At 30.8% G+C, this 14918-nt stretch overlaps 1 protein-coding gene across 2 annotated transcripts in view; it reads right to left on the bottom strand.

Annotated features, from left to right (window-relative positions):
* Positions 1-14212, bottom strand: part of LOC106457693 (ras-related protein Rab-35-like) — a 20830-nt gene extending 6618 nt beyond the window's left edge. Inside the window, exons 1-5 of one of the 2 annotated variants that reach the window (XM_022383698.1) lie at positions 14004-14212; positions 6995-7045; positions 5574-5697; positions 3343-3467; positions 1495-1619 (exon numbers count right to left, since the gene is read on the bottom strand). In XM_022383698.1, the coding sequence (XP_022239406.1) occupies positions 1495-1619; positions 3343-3467; positions 5574-5697; positions 6995-7045; positions 14004-14055 (477 nt within the window). In that variant the 5' untranslated portion in view covers positions 14056-14212. Of the gene's footprint in view, positions 1-1494; positions 1620-3342; positions 3468-5573; positions 5698-6994; positions 7046-7114; positions 7166-14003 lie in introns of both variants that reach the window. The other variant, XM_013917135.1, reaches the window with a different exon arrangement.
* Positions 14213-14918: the final 706 nt, after the last annotated feature.

Raw genomic sequence — 14918 nt, 5'->3', positions numbered from 1 at the left:
AAAATCTTGTTGAAACGTTGTACATTTGCTGTTATGTTAAACTTATATTAGAGTTTTTCTTCATTACCCATTCAAGCCGTCTCAAAGCATTATTAATATGATAGTCAGTTGGTGAAGAATTCACAGCATGGTCTGCATAAAAACATGCTTTAATATAACAGTAATAATCATAATGCTATCATTTTTAGGACACAAGGATGCACATTAATTAATGTAAAAAAGTGAATGTAACCATTAGTAATTCAAACAAATCAACAATTTTGTTACAGATAATTAGAGTTCACAGTTAACAAATTTCATAGTTTATTTTTTTCTTAAGAGTTTGTACAAGAGGAAAGGAAAGATAATAAAGACAAAAATGAAACGTGTAATACTTTATAATGAATAATATATTACATCTTACCAAAAGCAGTATGAAATTTTTTTTAAATGCATGTATTATTTGGGCGTAAATGTTTTTACTGCTCGTTAACAATTGGAATACTGGTCTTCCAACTTATTAATTAGTTACAGTAAGATTGTAGCAATAAATTATCAATCAATATCATGGCTAATAGTGTACATGTTCCCCCAGATATTTTATTATTAATTTTTTAAACTAGATGGTAATTAGTTTAGTCCTATGTTTTGGCTACTAACCTGCAGCCATCTTCAGGAAAGTCCTGAAAAGAACTGTACTTGCAGTGGTTGTGACCAAGATAATATCTTGTACCATGATAAGTACAGTCCTTCTCAAGACTTCTTTGGAGATAATGACAAATTAACACCTAAAATGTAGGATTAAATTGGTTAATAATGATTAGGTAATTAAAACAAAAGTACCCAAATAATTAATTGACTTCCATGTAGATGACTGTATAGGCTATTAATAAATTAATACAAAACTTAATTAAGGAAATCATATTTTCAGAATTATCTGAAAAATATATATATTAAATTTTGTTTTTCAAACATGGAGAAATATATGTATGCACAAAAATCAATCCAAATTTCATTAATTTACATACACACTTGGTGGTGCTTGATTTGAGAAATAAAACTCACCACTAGCAAAATGGCATGTTATTCACCAAGGTTATATGTGATTAACCATTTCTAGTTAGGGCTTTATAACATTTATAACATAATAAATGTGATATATGAAAGAATAAAAAATGTCAGTAAAAAAAAATGGTTAAGTAGCAAAAAAAAAAATTATAAACAAAAATTTCCTGCTTTAGGAAATACAATCAATTAGAAGCTAAGAATAATTAAACAATGAAGAAAAAAAAAGGAGAAATCTTTTATTCTTACTAATGTTTTACTATTTTTCCAACTTGTCATGAAACCCAAATCACACCTAGAATAATGTTAGACTCAAAAAATGATCAAAATTATAGGTGTATAATTGTAGTTTCTCTCTTTAGATTGTATTGCAATAAAAATAAAATTTATTTTAAATCTCTACAAAGAAAAACCTGCCATTTTGGATGATAACAGAATTCAACTTCTTACTTTTTCAACATTGATATTCTCCTTGGCACTTGTCTCAAAGAGCTGGATTCCCATCTGGTCGGCAAATCGTTGAGAATCTTCAGTTAACACTACCTTCCTATCAGGGTCGTCATTCTTGTTTCCAACTGTAAATTACAAGTAATTTTTCCAATGGTTTTGTACATCAAAATGCAAATCAAACAAATTTACAATATAAATTGGAATTAATTTACCAATTATTTTTGTTATCAGGAAAACTTTTCTGCTTAAAAAAAAAAGGGGGGGTAACATTGTACTTTAAATCCTTACTCATATCCAGCACAATGAACTTAGTGACTGCTTTTATTTACCAAATGACGTGCCATATCAGCATCATACATGTAATTGATTTTTTTTTGGGGGGGGGGGTATTGGCACAAAGCAGCATGGCTATCTGCACACGTGTAAATGGTTAGTTAATTAAATATGTATGCAATGATATCTCGGTAATTTTAAACCTTTCTAATAGGCAATTTCTGAACATTTATCCACAGTTCTTCTGTTCATCCCATCAAAACATTTTTTTCAAATCCTTTATATTTGAATTTACTTTGATGTAAACTTCCCCACTATTTTTTAATAATAAGTGATATTCCTACTTCCAATTATAATAATCCTAGCAAACTGCTGGTTAGTATTACAGTTTTGCTAGTAAAACCTAGAAGGCACTACTATCAGTACTCATTCAAGAATAAAAAATTTGGAGATTCTTACTGTCGAGTATCAATATACCCATGATCAATGTTAACATTTTCTTCAGCCAAAAATGTATTTTCAATAATACTTACCTCCACTCACACTACAGCTATTACCTGTCTCATGGCACTCTCCATCTACGTCAATGCACCCTCTATCTTCATACTGTATATAAGCACCACTTTCAGATAATATTGTCACTTTTTTGAGACTGACCCAATCCACAGCCTCTATCACCAGCTCTTAGTGGGGAGGAAGGAAGGGTGGGAGAGTTTAAGAGGAGGTAAGTATTATTGGAAATACATTTTAGATTTAAGAAAATGTTAACTTCCAAAACATACTTACCTTCACTCACACTACAGCTAGAATCCCACATTCATAAGATGGAGGAGCCCGTGAGGACATCATCCAAACAAAATGCATTTGCATAGATTGTGGTCATGCCAATAGAAAATTAGCACCCTACTGGGAGAATCGCATTACATCCAAAACAGGTATGCTCTTCACCCAGAACATAAATCATGCACTACTGGTTCAAATTTGATGTTCAGCTATCTGGTTTGGTTGAGCATGGCCCTTCTTTTTGATCATCATGTCCTCATAATTCCAAACAACAAGTCCAGAAATACAGACTTGTTTAAATGTAGCCAAATTAATATATGTTTTAATTATATTAAAATTATTGTGGTTTTCATCATTTCTTTACCCAAATGAAACAAATGTTTGTTACTTTTTGTAATTATTGACTAAAGGGTAATATTTTCATCTTGTTTACAGAAATCTGATTGTAACTCAAGACCTTTTCAATACTTGCAAAACTACAATTTCATAGTGAAATAAAGATTTAAAAACACAAACCCCAGATAACAGAAAATGACTTTCCCAATCTTCTAACTTGTGTGGTACATAAAATAAGTGTTATTGTAATAGCCCTCTTCTCAACCCTTTCAACAATTCAATGGCCTTCCTAAGGTAAGGAGTCCAAGACTGAACATAGTACTCCAAACATGGCTGAACCAGTGACCTTCTATTCTGTTATACATAAAAACTATACTTTTTTTTGTTGTTATGTGTTATGCCAGAACCCCAAAATTGTATAAAAATATTTCAAAATAAAATGAAAGATGATCTTACCTAAGATTCTATTAACTACATCACAGTTTTGTTCAATCTCATGTAACCATCTCTTTACATTAGCAAAAGACTCTCCATTAGTAACATCATAAACAACAATAACACCATGGGTCCCTCGATAGTACCTGGAACATTTATAATGATTTCTTTTTAACATTTACATGGAAATTAGATTATTTCAATTGAAAAAATAACACAGCATTTTATGTGATACAACTGAGGGATATATAAACAATAGCCACAAAAAATAACAATTGACAAAGTTGTGACATTCTTAAATAATCCATAGGTACACTGATGCTTCACTAGTAGTTTTTTTGTTGTTGTTTTTTTATGAATAATAGCATACATAAATTTAAATATTTTTTTTTTTCAAATGTCTTTCATCATAACGTTCAAGACCCCGTGTGTTAACTATAAAAATTGAAAGTTATGGACAAATTACGAGAAAACACTTCTAGGTTAACATTATTATACAAAAGGTCTACCTTCAGCCAGATGTATTTTAAATTTTAAAAAAAATTATTCAAATGTATATTAAACATTTTATACTGAATTTTTGTTGATCATTAAAAACAAATTTAATGGGTTGTTAGTAACATATAATAGGAATAGCATTTCAACCACTATTATGTCTGTTGTATCCCAGCCAACCTGTTGGGCAAAAGGTCTCATCGGCATTGGATAAATCACATATAGTGTGGTTGTCATATCATATGCACCTCTTTACTTTCATTCAGAAGACTATTAACAATTACTAAAAAACAGTCTTCTGTTCATACTGTGATCACTTGACTAGCTGTGGGGACGTGAAGACTAACTTGCTGGCTCACCAGTTCTTCTTAATAATGAACAGGTTAATTCAACCAATAATAATTAATAACATAAAATAACTAGTATATATGTTAAAATATGGTGTTATATAATCTTTACCATAATTCTGATGTCTTGTGACATACATAAAATAGATGAAAAAATTACACTTCAAAATTCAGTTCATACCATAACAGTTGCCGTCGAGTAATTTGCTTATAAAAATAGCTTTTCAACCACTACTGTGCCTATCTTATCCCTATGTCAGCCTAAAGAGCCTCGATATAGGGCAAAAAATCTCATCGGTACTAGAACCACGAGATATAATATGGTTGATACCTTATTATATACTCTTTTTACTCATATTGATAATGACATAAAAAATTCTACAGTACAATTATGCTGACACAGTTGAAAGGGATATTTATTGTTAATAAGAGGTGAAATTCTGGAAATAATTATTTGTAAACAGTGAGACAATAATTTTCATAAATTAGGACTAGTGAAAGCCTTAAAAACTCAACTATGTGTATAATCTCAGCATGTGCCTCAAAATTACATATTACAGAAATAAACTGGAATTTGTAATAAGTCAAGGGTGTGATAATCAGGTATGCCTGATAAAAAAAAATCTAAAGTATCTGTAAAATGCACATTCAGGACTGTTTAGCACAAAATAAATTGAACAATGCAAGAGAAAATAAACAAGAGTGAACACTCTAAAACATAAAATATTTTGTTTACACCATAGTGTTTATGTTATTAAACTGCCAAGCTTCTATTCTCTGTGACCACTGTCTGGCTACTGGGGTCAGTCAGAAACACAAGAGTTGAAGAAAACCAGGAAAAGAGAGCCAAACAAAAGCAAGAGACTGAATCATGGTACTTTCATACTTCTGTACTCACACTGAAGCCTTAGTGCAGTATCCCATAATTCAACCAACAGTCTATATACAATAACTTAAGACATATCTACATTTTGTAGTTTTAGATACTTCAAGTAGGTTATATAGAAAAAAAAATTAATCGAAGTGCAATGAGAGATGTCATACCAAACAGTGTTAGCTCTGTAATAAGTTTAAAATATATGCACAACTTTATTTCTCCATGAAAGCAAAGGATGCTGAACAAAAGACTTGTTTTCTGGAGATGAGAAACTGTTTATTTTACATTCTTTGAAAATAAAAAAACACAAAAATATGTGAAAAGGTATCAAACTCACTAAAACCATGCAAGTTTGGAACAAGATAAAAATACTAAAGAAATGTTTATCAATATGCAAGTTCTGGTTCAAGTAAGAATATAATAATCCCATAAAGTAAACAACAAAATCACATTTCTGTTAATAGTAGGTGACTGGTTTTATTTAACACTTATTTTTCTGTCACAAACGATCCAAAGTATTGAAATCTACTTACGTTGATGTTATCGTTCGAAAACGTTCTTGACCCGCTGTGTCCCAGATCTGAAGCTTTACCAGCTCTCCTTCCACTTCAATGGTTCTAATTTTGAAATCTACTCCAATAGTTGTAATATAATTTCCTAAAAGAAATACATTAACAGAAGATGTTAGAAAAAACACTCACTATAAAACATTAAGATGCAAATATTATCTATAAAACTACATACAGAAGGGCTCTCATTTCTATTTCTGGGTTTTAGCATAATGATATACAATCTGATAAAAAGTGAGCCTTTATATATTTCTCTACACCTACAGGTCTTTAAGTATAAATAAAATGGATGTACATCAAGTCTAATTCAACACTTTTCAGTTGCCTTACCATGTTTTAAGATCTATAGAATTTCAAATTTGTAACCTTTTTTTTAATTTTCTATTCATTTGTATTCTCTAAATATCTGTCACTCATCTCAATACTAACAAACTGTCCATTTGTCTCATATTAATAGATTACTTCCACGTAACCAAATGAGAAAACTTTAGAGAATATTCTCTAGAATTTTTGTAATCTAATGTTTTTGTGAAATTGTTTTCAAGAGCAGAGTATAAACAACTTTATACTAAGCTTTTCATTAACATGAGAAGAGTAAAATATAATTCAGAACAAAAATATAAAAATTACATTATTTATTTCATACTTCTCTTCTAAAAGGCTCATTCTAGTACTTGACACTTTTGCTATAGCACTTAAAAGTTTGTTACTACATGAATATAGTAGAAAAGAAATTTTAAATTTGTATTTAAACCTAATTTTCGAACTTCAGACAGCTACTAAATAAATTAAAAGAATAATATATATATATTATCATATTTTTGAAAGATGAACTATAACGGAACTGCCTATTTCTGCAAATTACGATGATGTAAAAAACAGATTTACGCTTACTGATAGAAACTTTAGTGACATAAGTTCCTTAAAAACATAGATATATAAACAAACTTGATATTTATGTATCACTGGATGCATTTAAAAAAGAAATTAAGAAAGGAAAACTAAAATAGTAGATCTCGTTTTTTAAGTTTATTTATTTAATTAAATTAGGTATGACAGCTTTCTTTTGAATTTCTCTGCTAATCTCACTGATATTTACATTAAGTTTTCATTATTTATATCAAACACTTCATGGACAGAAATAACCACCTAAAGAATTTTGTCTAGAAACTTTTGAAAGTAAAATTTGATAAGTTCTACTAGTGGAAGAGAATGTAAAAATATTTACCAGTTACATTTTGGAATGAACTTCAGCTGTTGTTGTGTTTCAAAGGTTTTGTACAATTTGATTCTCAACAAAATTATAGCATCTTATATAACAGAACTATGATTCAGTAAATAAAACATAGTTTTTCTTGCAAATAACTTTTTCATATAATACTCACCTGAAAATGTGTTGTCAGCAAATCTAAGGAGAAGGCTGCTCTTTCCAACTCCTGCAATATACATGTATGCCACTTATTAATTGTTAGAGAATGCAAATAACTTTTTCATATAATATTCACCTGAAAATGTGTTGTCAGCAAATCTAAGGAGAAGGCTGCTCTTTCCAACTCCTGCAAAATACATGTATGCCACTTATTAATTGTTAGAGAATGGTTTAATATTGATAAAAAATAGATACCACAGTTTTCTATCCTGCATTGTGTCAGTTCAATGCTTCTATGTTCAGTCGCGTGTATTTAAAACTAAAGTTGACCAATACAGGTTTTTGCCAATATCAGTATGTATACTGAAAAAGAAATATGGAACTCATATTAATAACACATTAAGAATTTTTACTGAATCTAGCAGACAAAGCTGTCTTATAAGAAATTCCATTAATATTTCCATATGGATCAAGAAATCAGATATTTAAAAATCAGAAAGTAAGAAAAATTAATTAATATATCCCTCATTGTGGGTATTTTTAATAAACTTGAAATTATGAACTGAAAAAGACATACAGAATACAGTAACTTTAACTATACCTTTTACTCATTTATAGAAGTTTTTATTCTTCTAAATAATGAAAAATAAAAGGAGATTTTTTCCCATAAACATGCTCAGCATTGAATATAGGAAGAAACTTTTTGCCCTTTTCTACATTTTACACACATTTTTTTAAAGTCTAAAATTTATATTTTACAAACTATATATTATAATGCAGAAGTGTAAGTTTGTCAACATTCTCTCTCACTCAAAGCACATTCTTCTGTCATCATTGACAATCCTAACAGAAAATGCATTCACTTGGATCTCAAGAGAAAAGATAGCACAGAAACTGCCCAGTGACTTTCTTTCATCACTCAAAAGGCTTGTCACTCTTATGGTCAATAAGAGGCTCATTTATGCAGGAATTCATCTGTTCCTCTATATTATCATATAAATTGTGGCCTGTTTCTGATACACTTGGCCTAAGCAGATCTTTGCATATTCTATCCAGTACACTAGGGTGTATGTGTTTCTTTTGCCTTTTCTGGATTCCTTCTTTATCACTGAGAGAACTAGCACAAAGTCTCTTAATTTTACAGGACGTATCTTCTTCCGTAATCGTCTCTGTCTCATTGGCTTCTGCTTCATGTGGGATTCATCTGCTCCATCAGAATATGTCCCATTATCATTAGCAGTCACATTAGAGGTAGTAGCTTCATTAATGGCTTCACTGTTTTCCTTCTCAAACCGGGTGGAGTTTCTTCTTCGACTGTGGCTTTTTCAGCAGCATCATTTGTTCCGTTGTTCACTTCGTTCCAACTGAAATGTCCAGGACCATGATAACGGCAAAGCCTGTTGGCATGCACCACCTTTGGCTTACTTTACCGACCACATTTTATTCGGAAAGTCAAGTCTGAGAGATGATCCACTATGTCATATGGGCCTTCCCACGGAGAAGACAACTTAGGAGACTTCCCTTTGGTCTTCCTGGGATTATCCAACCACACCTTGTCTCCTGGTACAAAGCTGACTACAGTAGATCTCTTATCATAACATAGTTTCATGGAATCAGCAGACATCTTCAAGTTTGAATGTACTTGATATGTGGACATGCAGAAGTGAGAGGTGGAAGGCTAGTGGCGAGTGTTGAATGCTGATGGAGGGTATAATAATCAAGAAAAGCTATTTTGTGAGTAGAGGTAAGATATCATATCAGAAACAAAATAACTGAAAAGGGCCTTTACGTACTAAATAACAAACCTTATGACATAAAACAGAATTCAAACAAAACCTTCATGAATTTTGTATAATATTAAGACTTGAAGAATATTTTTCTGAAGCTGATCCCAAAGAAATCTTGCTAAGCAAAAATCTAACTCTGAGCCCCAAGAGGCAGAAATAATTAGATATTTTATGTGGAAACAAAGAGAGTAAATCTGTACATAGTTACATAAGATTCTAAAGATAATGTTACTAAAGAAGAAAGTGACATTCTAACAAACTTACGAACCGATATAGATATTGCAATACAGAAAAGTGACAAAGGTAGTATTTTTATAGTTATTGATATATAATATCAAAAACAAATGGCTTTTGACCATTTAGATAAAAAAAAGTGGTCTAGTAACACAGAATAAAAAACAAAAATGAAATACTTGATGAGATACAAAAAACTCATGGATTATACAAAAAAGTAGAGAGATAATCAAAATGATAAAAAAATTTGAATATATCTTGAGTAAAAATGACATACGACATTATGTTTTACCAAAAATACACAAATGCAAAGCTCTGCAAGATTCTTTAATGCAATTAAAATGTGAAGACCTGTTTTTGAATAACCTGACACCTAAAATATTAGGACAACCAACTGTTGGTGGAACTAACAAGATTACTAAGCCTCTTAAAAATATTCTACACATATTGCCTAAACCTTTCATCTCAAGTCCCTTCCAACATCAAGGATAATAAAGACTACACTGCAAAATTACCGAAAAGGATCAAGAAAAACCACAGATTATCATCATTTGATGTTACTTCCCTACTCCCCAGTTTTAAATATTATTTTGGATTAAAAACAGTAACATATGTTCTAGAGAAATATATATATAGACCTCTTGCACTCGAGGTTCAATATATCATTGATTATAAAAAAATTGAAATCTTGTCATAAATAACTTTTTCTTTGATTTGGATGATAAAATTTACCATCAAATGTTAGGTACAGCTATGGGTGCAAAGATAGCTCTCAGATATGCCATAATTGTAATAGATTACTTCAAAGAGAAAATGTTTGACACATTACCACACTATCTTAGAAAATACTGCATTAACTATTTACAACCATCATGGAAAAGTTACCTGTATGACTGTTTCATAGTCTGGATTTTCTGCTATGATCTTGAAAACTTTTTTCAAATCCATAAAAATAAATTTTATTATTCAATTTGCTCATGAAAAAAAAAATCATTTCTAAATGTTTTAATTATAGTAACCAAATACAGAAAGCTGGATGTTGATATTTATTACATTCCAACAATCTCGTATAGGTACCTTAAATTTATAGCAATCATCCCAAACATAAAACTAATTATTATACAATACTAACGATTATACAACTTAATGTCTACACCAGTACAGCTAGAAAAGATTATAAGAACTAAGCAATTTTATTTAAAGTGTATTGCCAAAGAAAAAGTCAAAGCCCCCAAGACTACAAATAAAACAAAAGAAATATGAGCATGTCCAGTAATATAGATCAGTGACCAAGACTGCTATACATCACTTCTTAGCTTTCATCTGCCAACTTAAATGTCACTTGGTTCAATAATGGCAGTGATGTCTTGTTCACAAACCGTAATAAACAAGTAGTCCATTCTGTTGTCCATTACAGTCAATCAAAGTCTTGTTTCATCTTAATAAAGGTTCTTTTACCTTCAGATAAAGAGACTGGGAAATTCATGAGAATTAAAATGTCTGTATATTAATTCATTTAAGTTCTGCCAGAAATAAATAGAGAATAAACATTTGGATTTCTTTGAGTGGTTATAATAGAAGACAGCTTTTAGTTGAAATCTGTTACAGACCAGACCACCAGATGCAACTGATGGAATTAACAAGAAACTCTACAATGAAATGAAGAATTCAGCTGTTAATGAAGTTATAATTATGAAAGATTTTAATTTCAGACATATAGTCTGAGAAATTTTAGGGTCAAATCATGAGGGATACATGTTTTTAGAAACTGTTTAGGATGAGTCTTTTCAAATGGATAGGGAAACCCACTAAGAACAATGCTATTTTCGATTTATTGTTAACTTCTAACATAGAAATGGTTGATAGAGTGAAGATTGGGGAATATCTAAGTATAACTGATAATTGCTCAATTATATTGGATATTTTACTGCATATGTAGATAATGAATAATGAGATTTTTGTTCCAAGTTTAAAAAAACAACAACAAATTTTGAAGAGATGAGACAAGAATTATCTGATATGAACTGGGAAACTGAATTAACTGTAGACACTGATCAAATGTGGAAAATTTTTAAGAATAAATTAATAAATATTCAAGATAGGCATATTCCTTAAAGAAGAAAAAATGGTTGCTGCAAATAAAAAACCTGTTTGGCTCACAAAAGGTATAAATAATAAAATTAGAGAAAAGCATTATAAATATAAAATGTTTAAATTGATTGCAATGATGGGAGATTTGAAGGATTACAGAAGATCAAGACATTTGCTCAAAATGGAAGTTGGAAAATCAAAAACTATATGAAAAAAAGTTTAGCTGAAAAAGTAAAAATGAATAGTAAGGATTTCTATAAATACATTAAAGGTTAGCAAAATGTTAGAAATATAATTGGCCCTTTGAAGGATAATAAAGGAATGCTAATATCTGATGACTTCGTTATTAAATTCTACTTTTTCTTCAATTTCAACTAATGAGGGTTTAAGCAATATTCCCCATCTTGAACTGTTGCTAGATGAAAACAAGATTAAATAAGATGAATGCATTAATTCTGATCTTGTTAAGAAAAAATTGGAAAAGTTCTGGTCAGATAATATTTACTCCAGGGTTTTAAAGGAGGTTAAAGAATGGATACCTTAGACACTTGGTACTATTTTTTTTAAGTCCATGAATAGTGGGAAAGTGCAAGAAGATTGGAAGTTGGCTAATGTTACTCCTCTTTTCAAGGGAGGTGATAAAAATCGTTCCAGTATTTACAGGCCTATTAATCTTATATCTGTGATGGGAAAAGTTTCTGAAAGTCTGATATCATCAGCATGGTTTCACCATGGGAAAATATTGCCTTACTAATTTTTTTTTTTTCACTCTTTGAAGAAGTTGTTTATTATTTAGATGAGAGTAAGGTGTGGATTTGGTGTATCTGGATTTTCAAAAAGCAAGAGAAGATGCCACATAAAAGGCTTGTTAAAAACATTATCTCCATAGGTGTGTAGGTAGGTTGTCTCATTGGATAGAAAACTGGATGGATGGAAGAAAGCAGAGGGTTGTTATAAATCTAATTCAGTCAAGTCAGATTCATGTCACAAGTGGGGTACCTCAGAGCTCAGGGTAAGGATCTTTGCTCTTTTTTTTTGAGTTACATCAATGACATAGGTGAAGGAATGGCCAATAAATTACTTAAAATTGCTGATGATACTAAATTCTTGAGGACTGCTGGCTGTGAGAAGGATGCTGCTGCTTTACAAAAAGATTTAAATAATTTAGAGAGTTGGGTAAATAAATAGCACATGGGTTTTAATTATAATAAATGCAAGGCAATGCATTTGGGATATTATAAAATGAATTATGAGCATAATATTGACAGGAATAATGTTAACAGTGATATGAAGAAAAAACCTTGGTGTTCTGGTTGATTAGTTTCTTAAGCCATCCAAGCAATGTACTGTTGCTACTAGTAGGACAAATAGGATTTTAGGTAGTACCTACAAAAGGTTTGAATACACATCTAAAGAGGTTGTAATGTCACTGTATAGGCCATTGGTTTGACCACATTTGGAGTACTATGTTCATTCTTAAGCTCCTTACCTCAGAAAGGATATTGAATTATTGGGAAGGGTTCAGGGGAGGTCTACTAGGATGATATCTGGGATAGAAAGATTGTCATATGAAGATAGGTTAAGAGCTCTTAAAATTGTTCTCTCTTTAAAAAAGAAGAGTAAGAGGGAATTTGATTGAGTTGTTTAAGATATCCATGGGAATTGATAGTGTTGATACATTTTTTTTGTATTTAATGGTGAGAATGGAAAGACTAGGGAACACAAATATCAATTTTGGAAGGGAAGGAGCCATCTTCATATAAGAAGATATATTTTTCTAAAAGGGAAAGTCGGCCTTGGAATGGGTTGCCTTCAGATGTGGTAGATGCTGCAGTTAACGTAAGGGAGTTTAGAGGAAGGCTTGATAAATATTTGATTGATAGGGGTTGGCTTTGAGTGCTTTACTTTTATTTTAGAGTTCAGTATAGTGGATTGGATGGCCTAGATGGACCAACAAGTCCCTTGTTAATTTAAAGGTTGTTTCTTGGCCATTGTTTAATTTTAAAACACCTGTAACAGCACAGAAATGTCATTTGGTATATTTAATGTCACAGATTACATAACAAAATTTAAAGGATAAATAAGGAAATGCAAAGTTTGTTTTTACAGAATGGTTTTGCATTCAGTAAAAACAAACTCCTTACAATTCAGTAAAATTTAAACGTTGCATCTCAATTTTAATCCAATTTCCAAAATACTCAACTGCAAATAATAAAGAAGCCCTTAGATAAAATAGCAGCTCTGGATTAAATAAAAAAATGGTAGAAATCAATCTAATGTAAAATTTCTTGTTACTGAATGGTTTTGCACTCAGTAAAATTTTTAACTTGAAAAGCATAATAGATAAAAATGCAATGTGAAGTTTCTTGTTACCAAGATGCCACATGCTGCACCATTCATTAATACTTGAAATTCATTTCTCGATTCTCATTGTATTTTTTAAAATCCTAAAGGTCCAGACTTTTACAGAATTACTTTTAGCAGTGGAATTTTAATATGTGGTGAATTTGATTGGGAATGAGGTGCCTCAACCCCTCCCCTTCACAACACCACTGCTTTAGGTTGATTAGAACAAGGAGGACCACCTGTTACTATTACTATTAGTAGTTCTATTATTATTAATAACTACACAGTTTACAAACTAACTAGCAAGATTAGACCCCAACATTAACAATCACATTCAATGATTCATTACCTAGACGATGTGTAATTTTATAAGTTGTGAGGCTACTTTTGACTTACAACTACAAGTCACAATAAAAATTTAAATTGTAGAATTTTAAGTAGGGCCCGGAGAACAATAATGATTAAGTTATACTATACTTTCTTAAGTTTACGAAAATTACATATGATACATATAATAATACAGGTATTTTACAAAACACTAATTAACAAAACTAAAAGAAAACTTACCACTATCCCCGATTATAAGAAGTTTAAATAAATGGTCATACTCCCTTGACATCGCTTAGGATAACAAATATAAATCTGTTATTTCTATTATTAATCTATTGCTATAACTATAGGTTTCAATAATACCTTTTTTTTTCTTACAAAAGTAATGCTATTGACAATATACAAGGGCGTTATATTGTAACTCACATAGATTTGCGCTTCCGTCTGTAGCTTACGCATTCTGGTGACGAACATCCGCTTCACGTAAATAAAATAAAAAGTATTCAATATTAAAATTTAAACAATAATTTTAAAACATTCGTTATATTTAATACTTGTAGAATTATTAAAATATTATTTTTTGATAAACTGAAGCTCAATTTTAATCATAAAACACCAGCTTTACATCAAATGTAATTTTTTTATCGTGATCACCAATATTATTGCAAGTTGTATATCAGTCAACATGGATTGATATTTTGAAAGTACTTAGTATTTTCAGTGTGACCTGCATTTATGCGACAGATGGACTAAACGGCAATTTCAGATACCCTAAGGTTCAGAACAACCATCCCTAACCATTGCTAATTAGAAATAGGGAGGTCAGTCGACAGCACATTCTGCCTAGATGATTACTCTAAACCGAATAGCAAAATTAACTGGTGCAACAGTAATGTTTCCACAGATGATAGTGAAGAGCGTGTTCAATGGCACATCATGGCTCGAACCCTGGACCCTATAATGCATGACAAGGCAGACTAAACACAAGGCCTCGCCCAGCTCCACATTTTAAAAGAAACAATTAAATACTTTGCAATCCATAGTGAAAGTGAACAAAACATTAATCTTAATAAGGATCTAGTAACCACTGAATTTTAATCACACTTCGTTTCTTTTAATATAAATAAAATAATGACCTATAGCCCATAATGC

This window comes from Limulus polyphemus, unplaced genomic scaffold, assembly GCF_000517525.1.
Source record: "Limulus polyphemus unplaced genomic scaffold, Limulus_polyphemus-2.1.2 Scaffold361, whole genome shotgun sequence".
Classification (NCBI taxonomy): Eukaryota; Metazoa; Arthropoda; class Merostomata; order Xiphosura; family Limulidae; genus Limulus; species Limulus polyphemus.
Note: the sequence above shows the minus strand (reverse complement) of the source record. Positions and strands in the feature narration are given on the sequence as shown.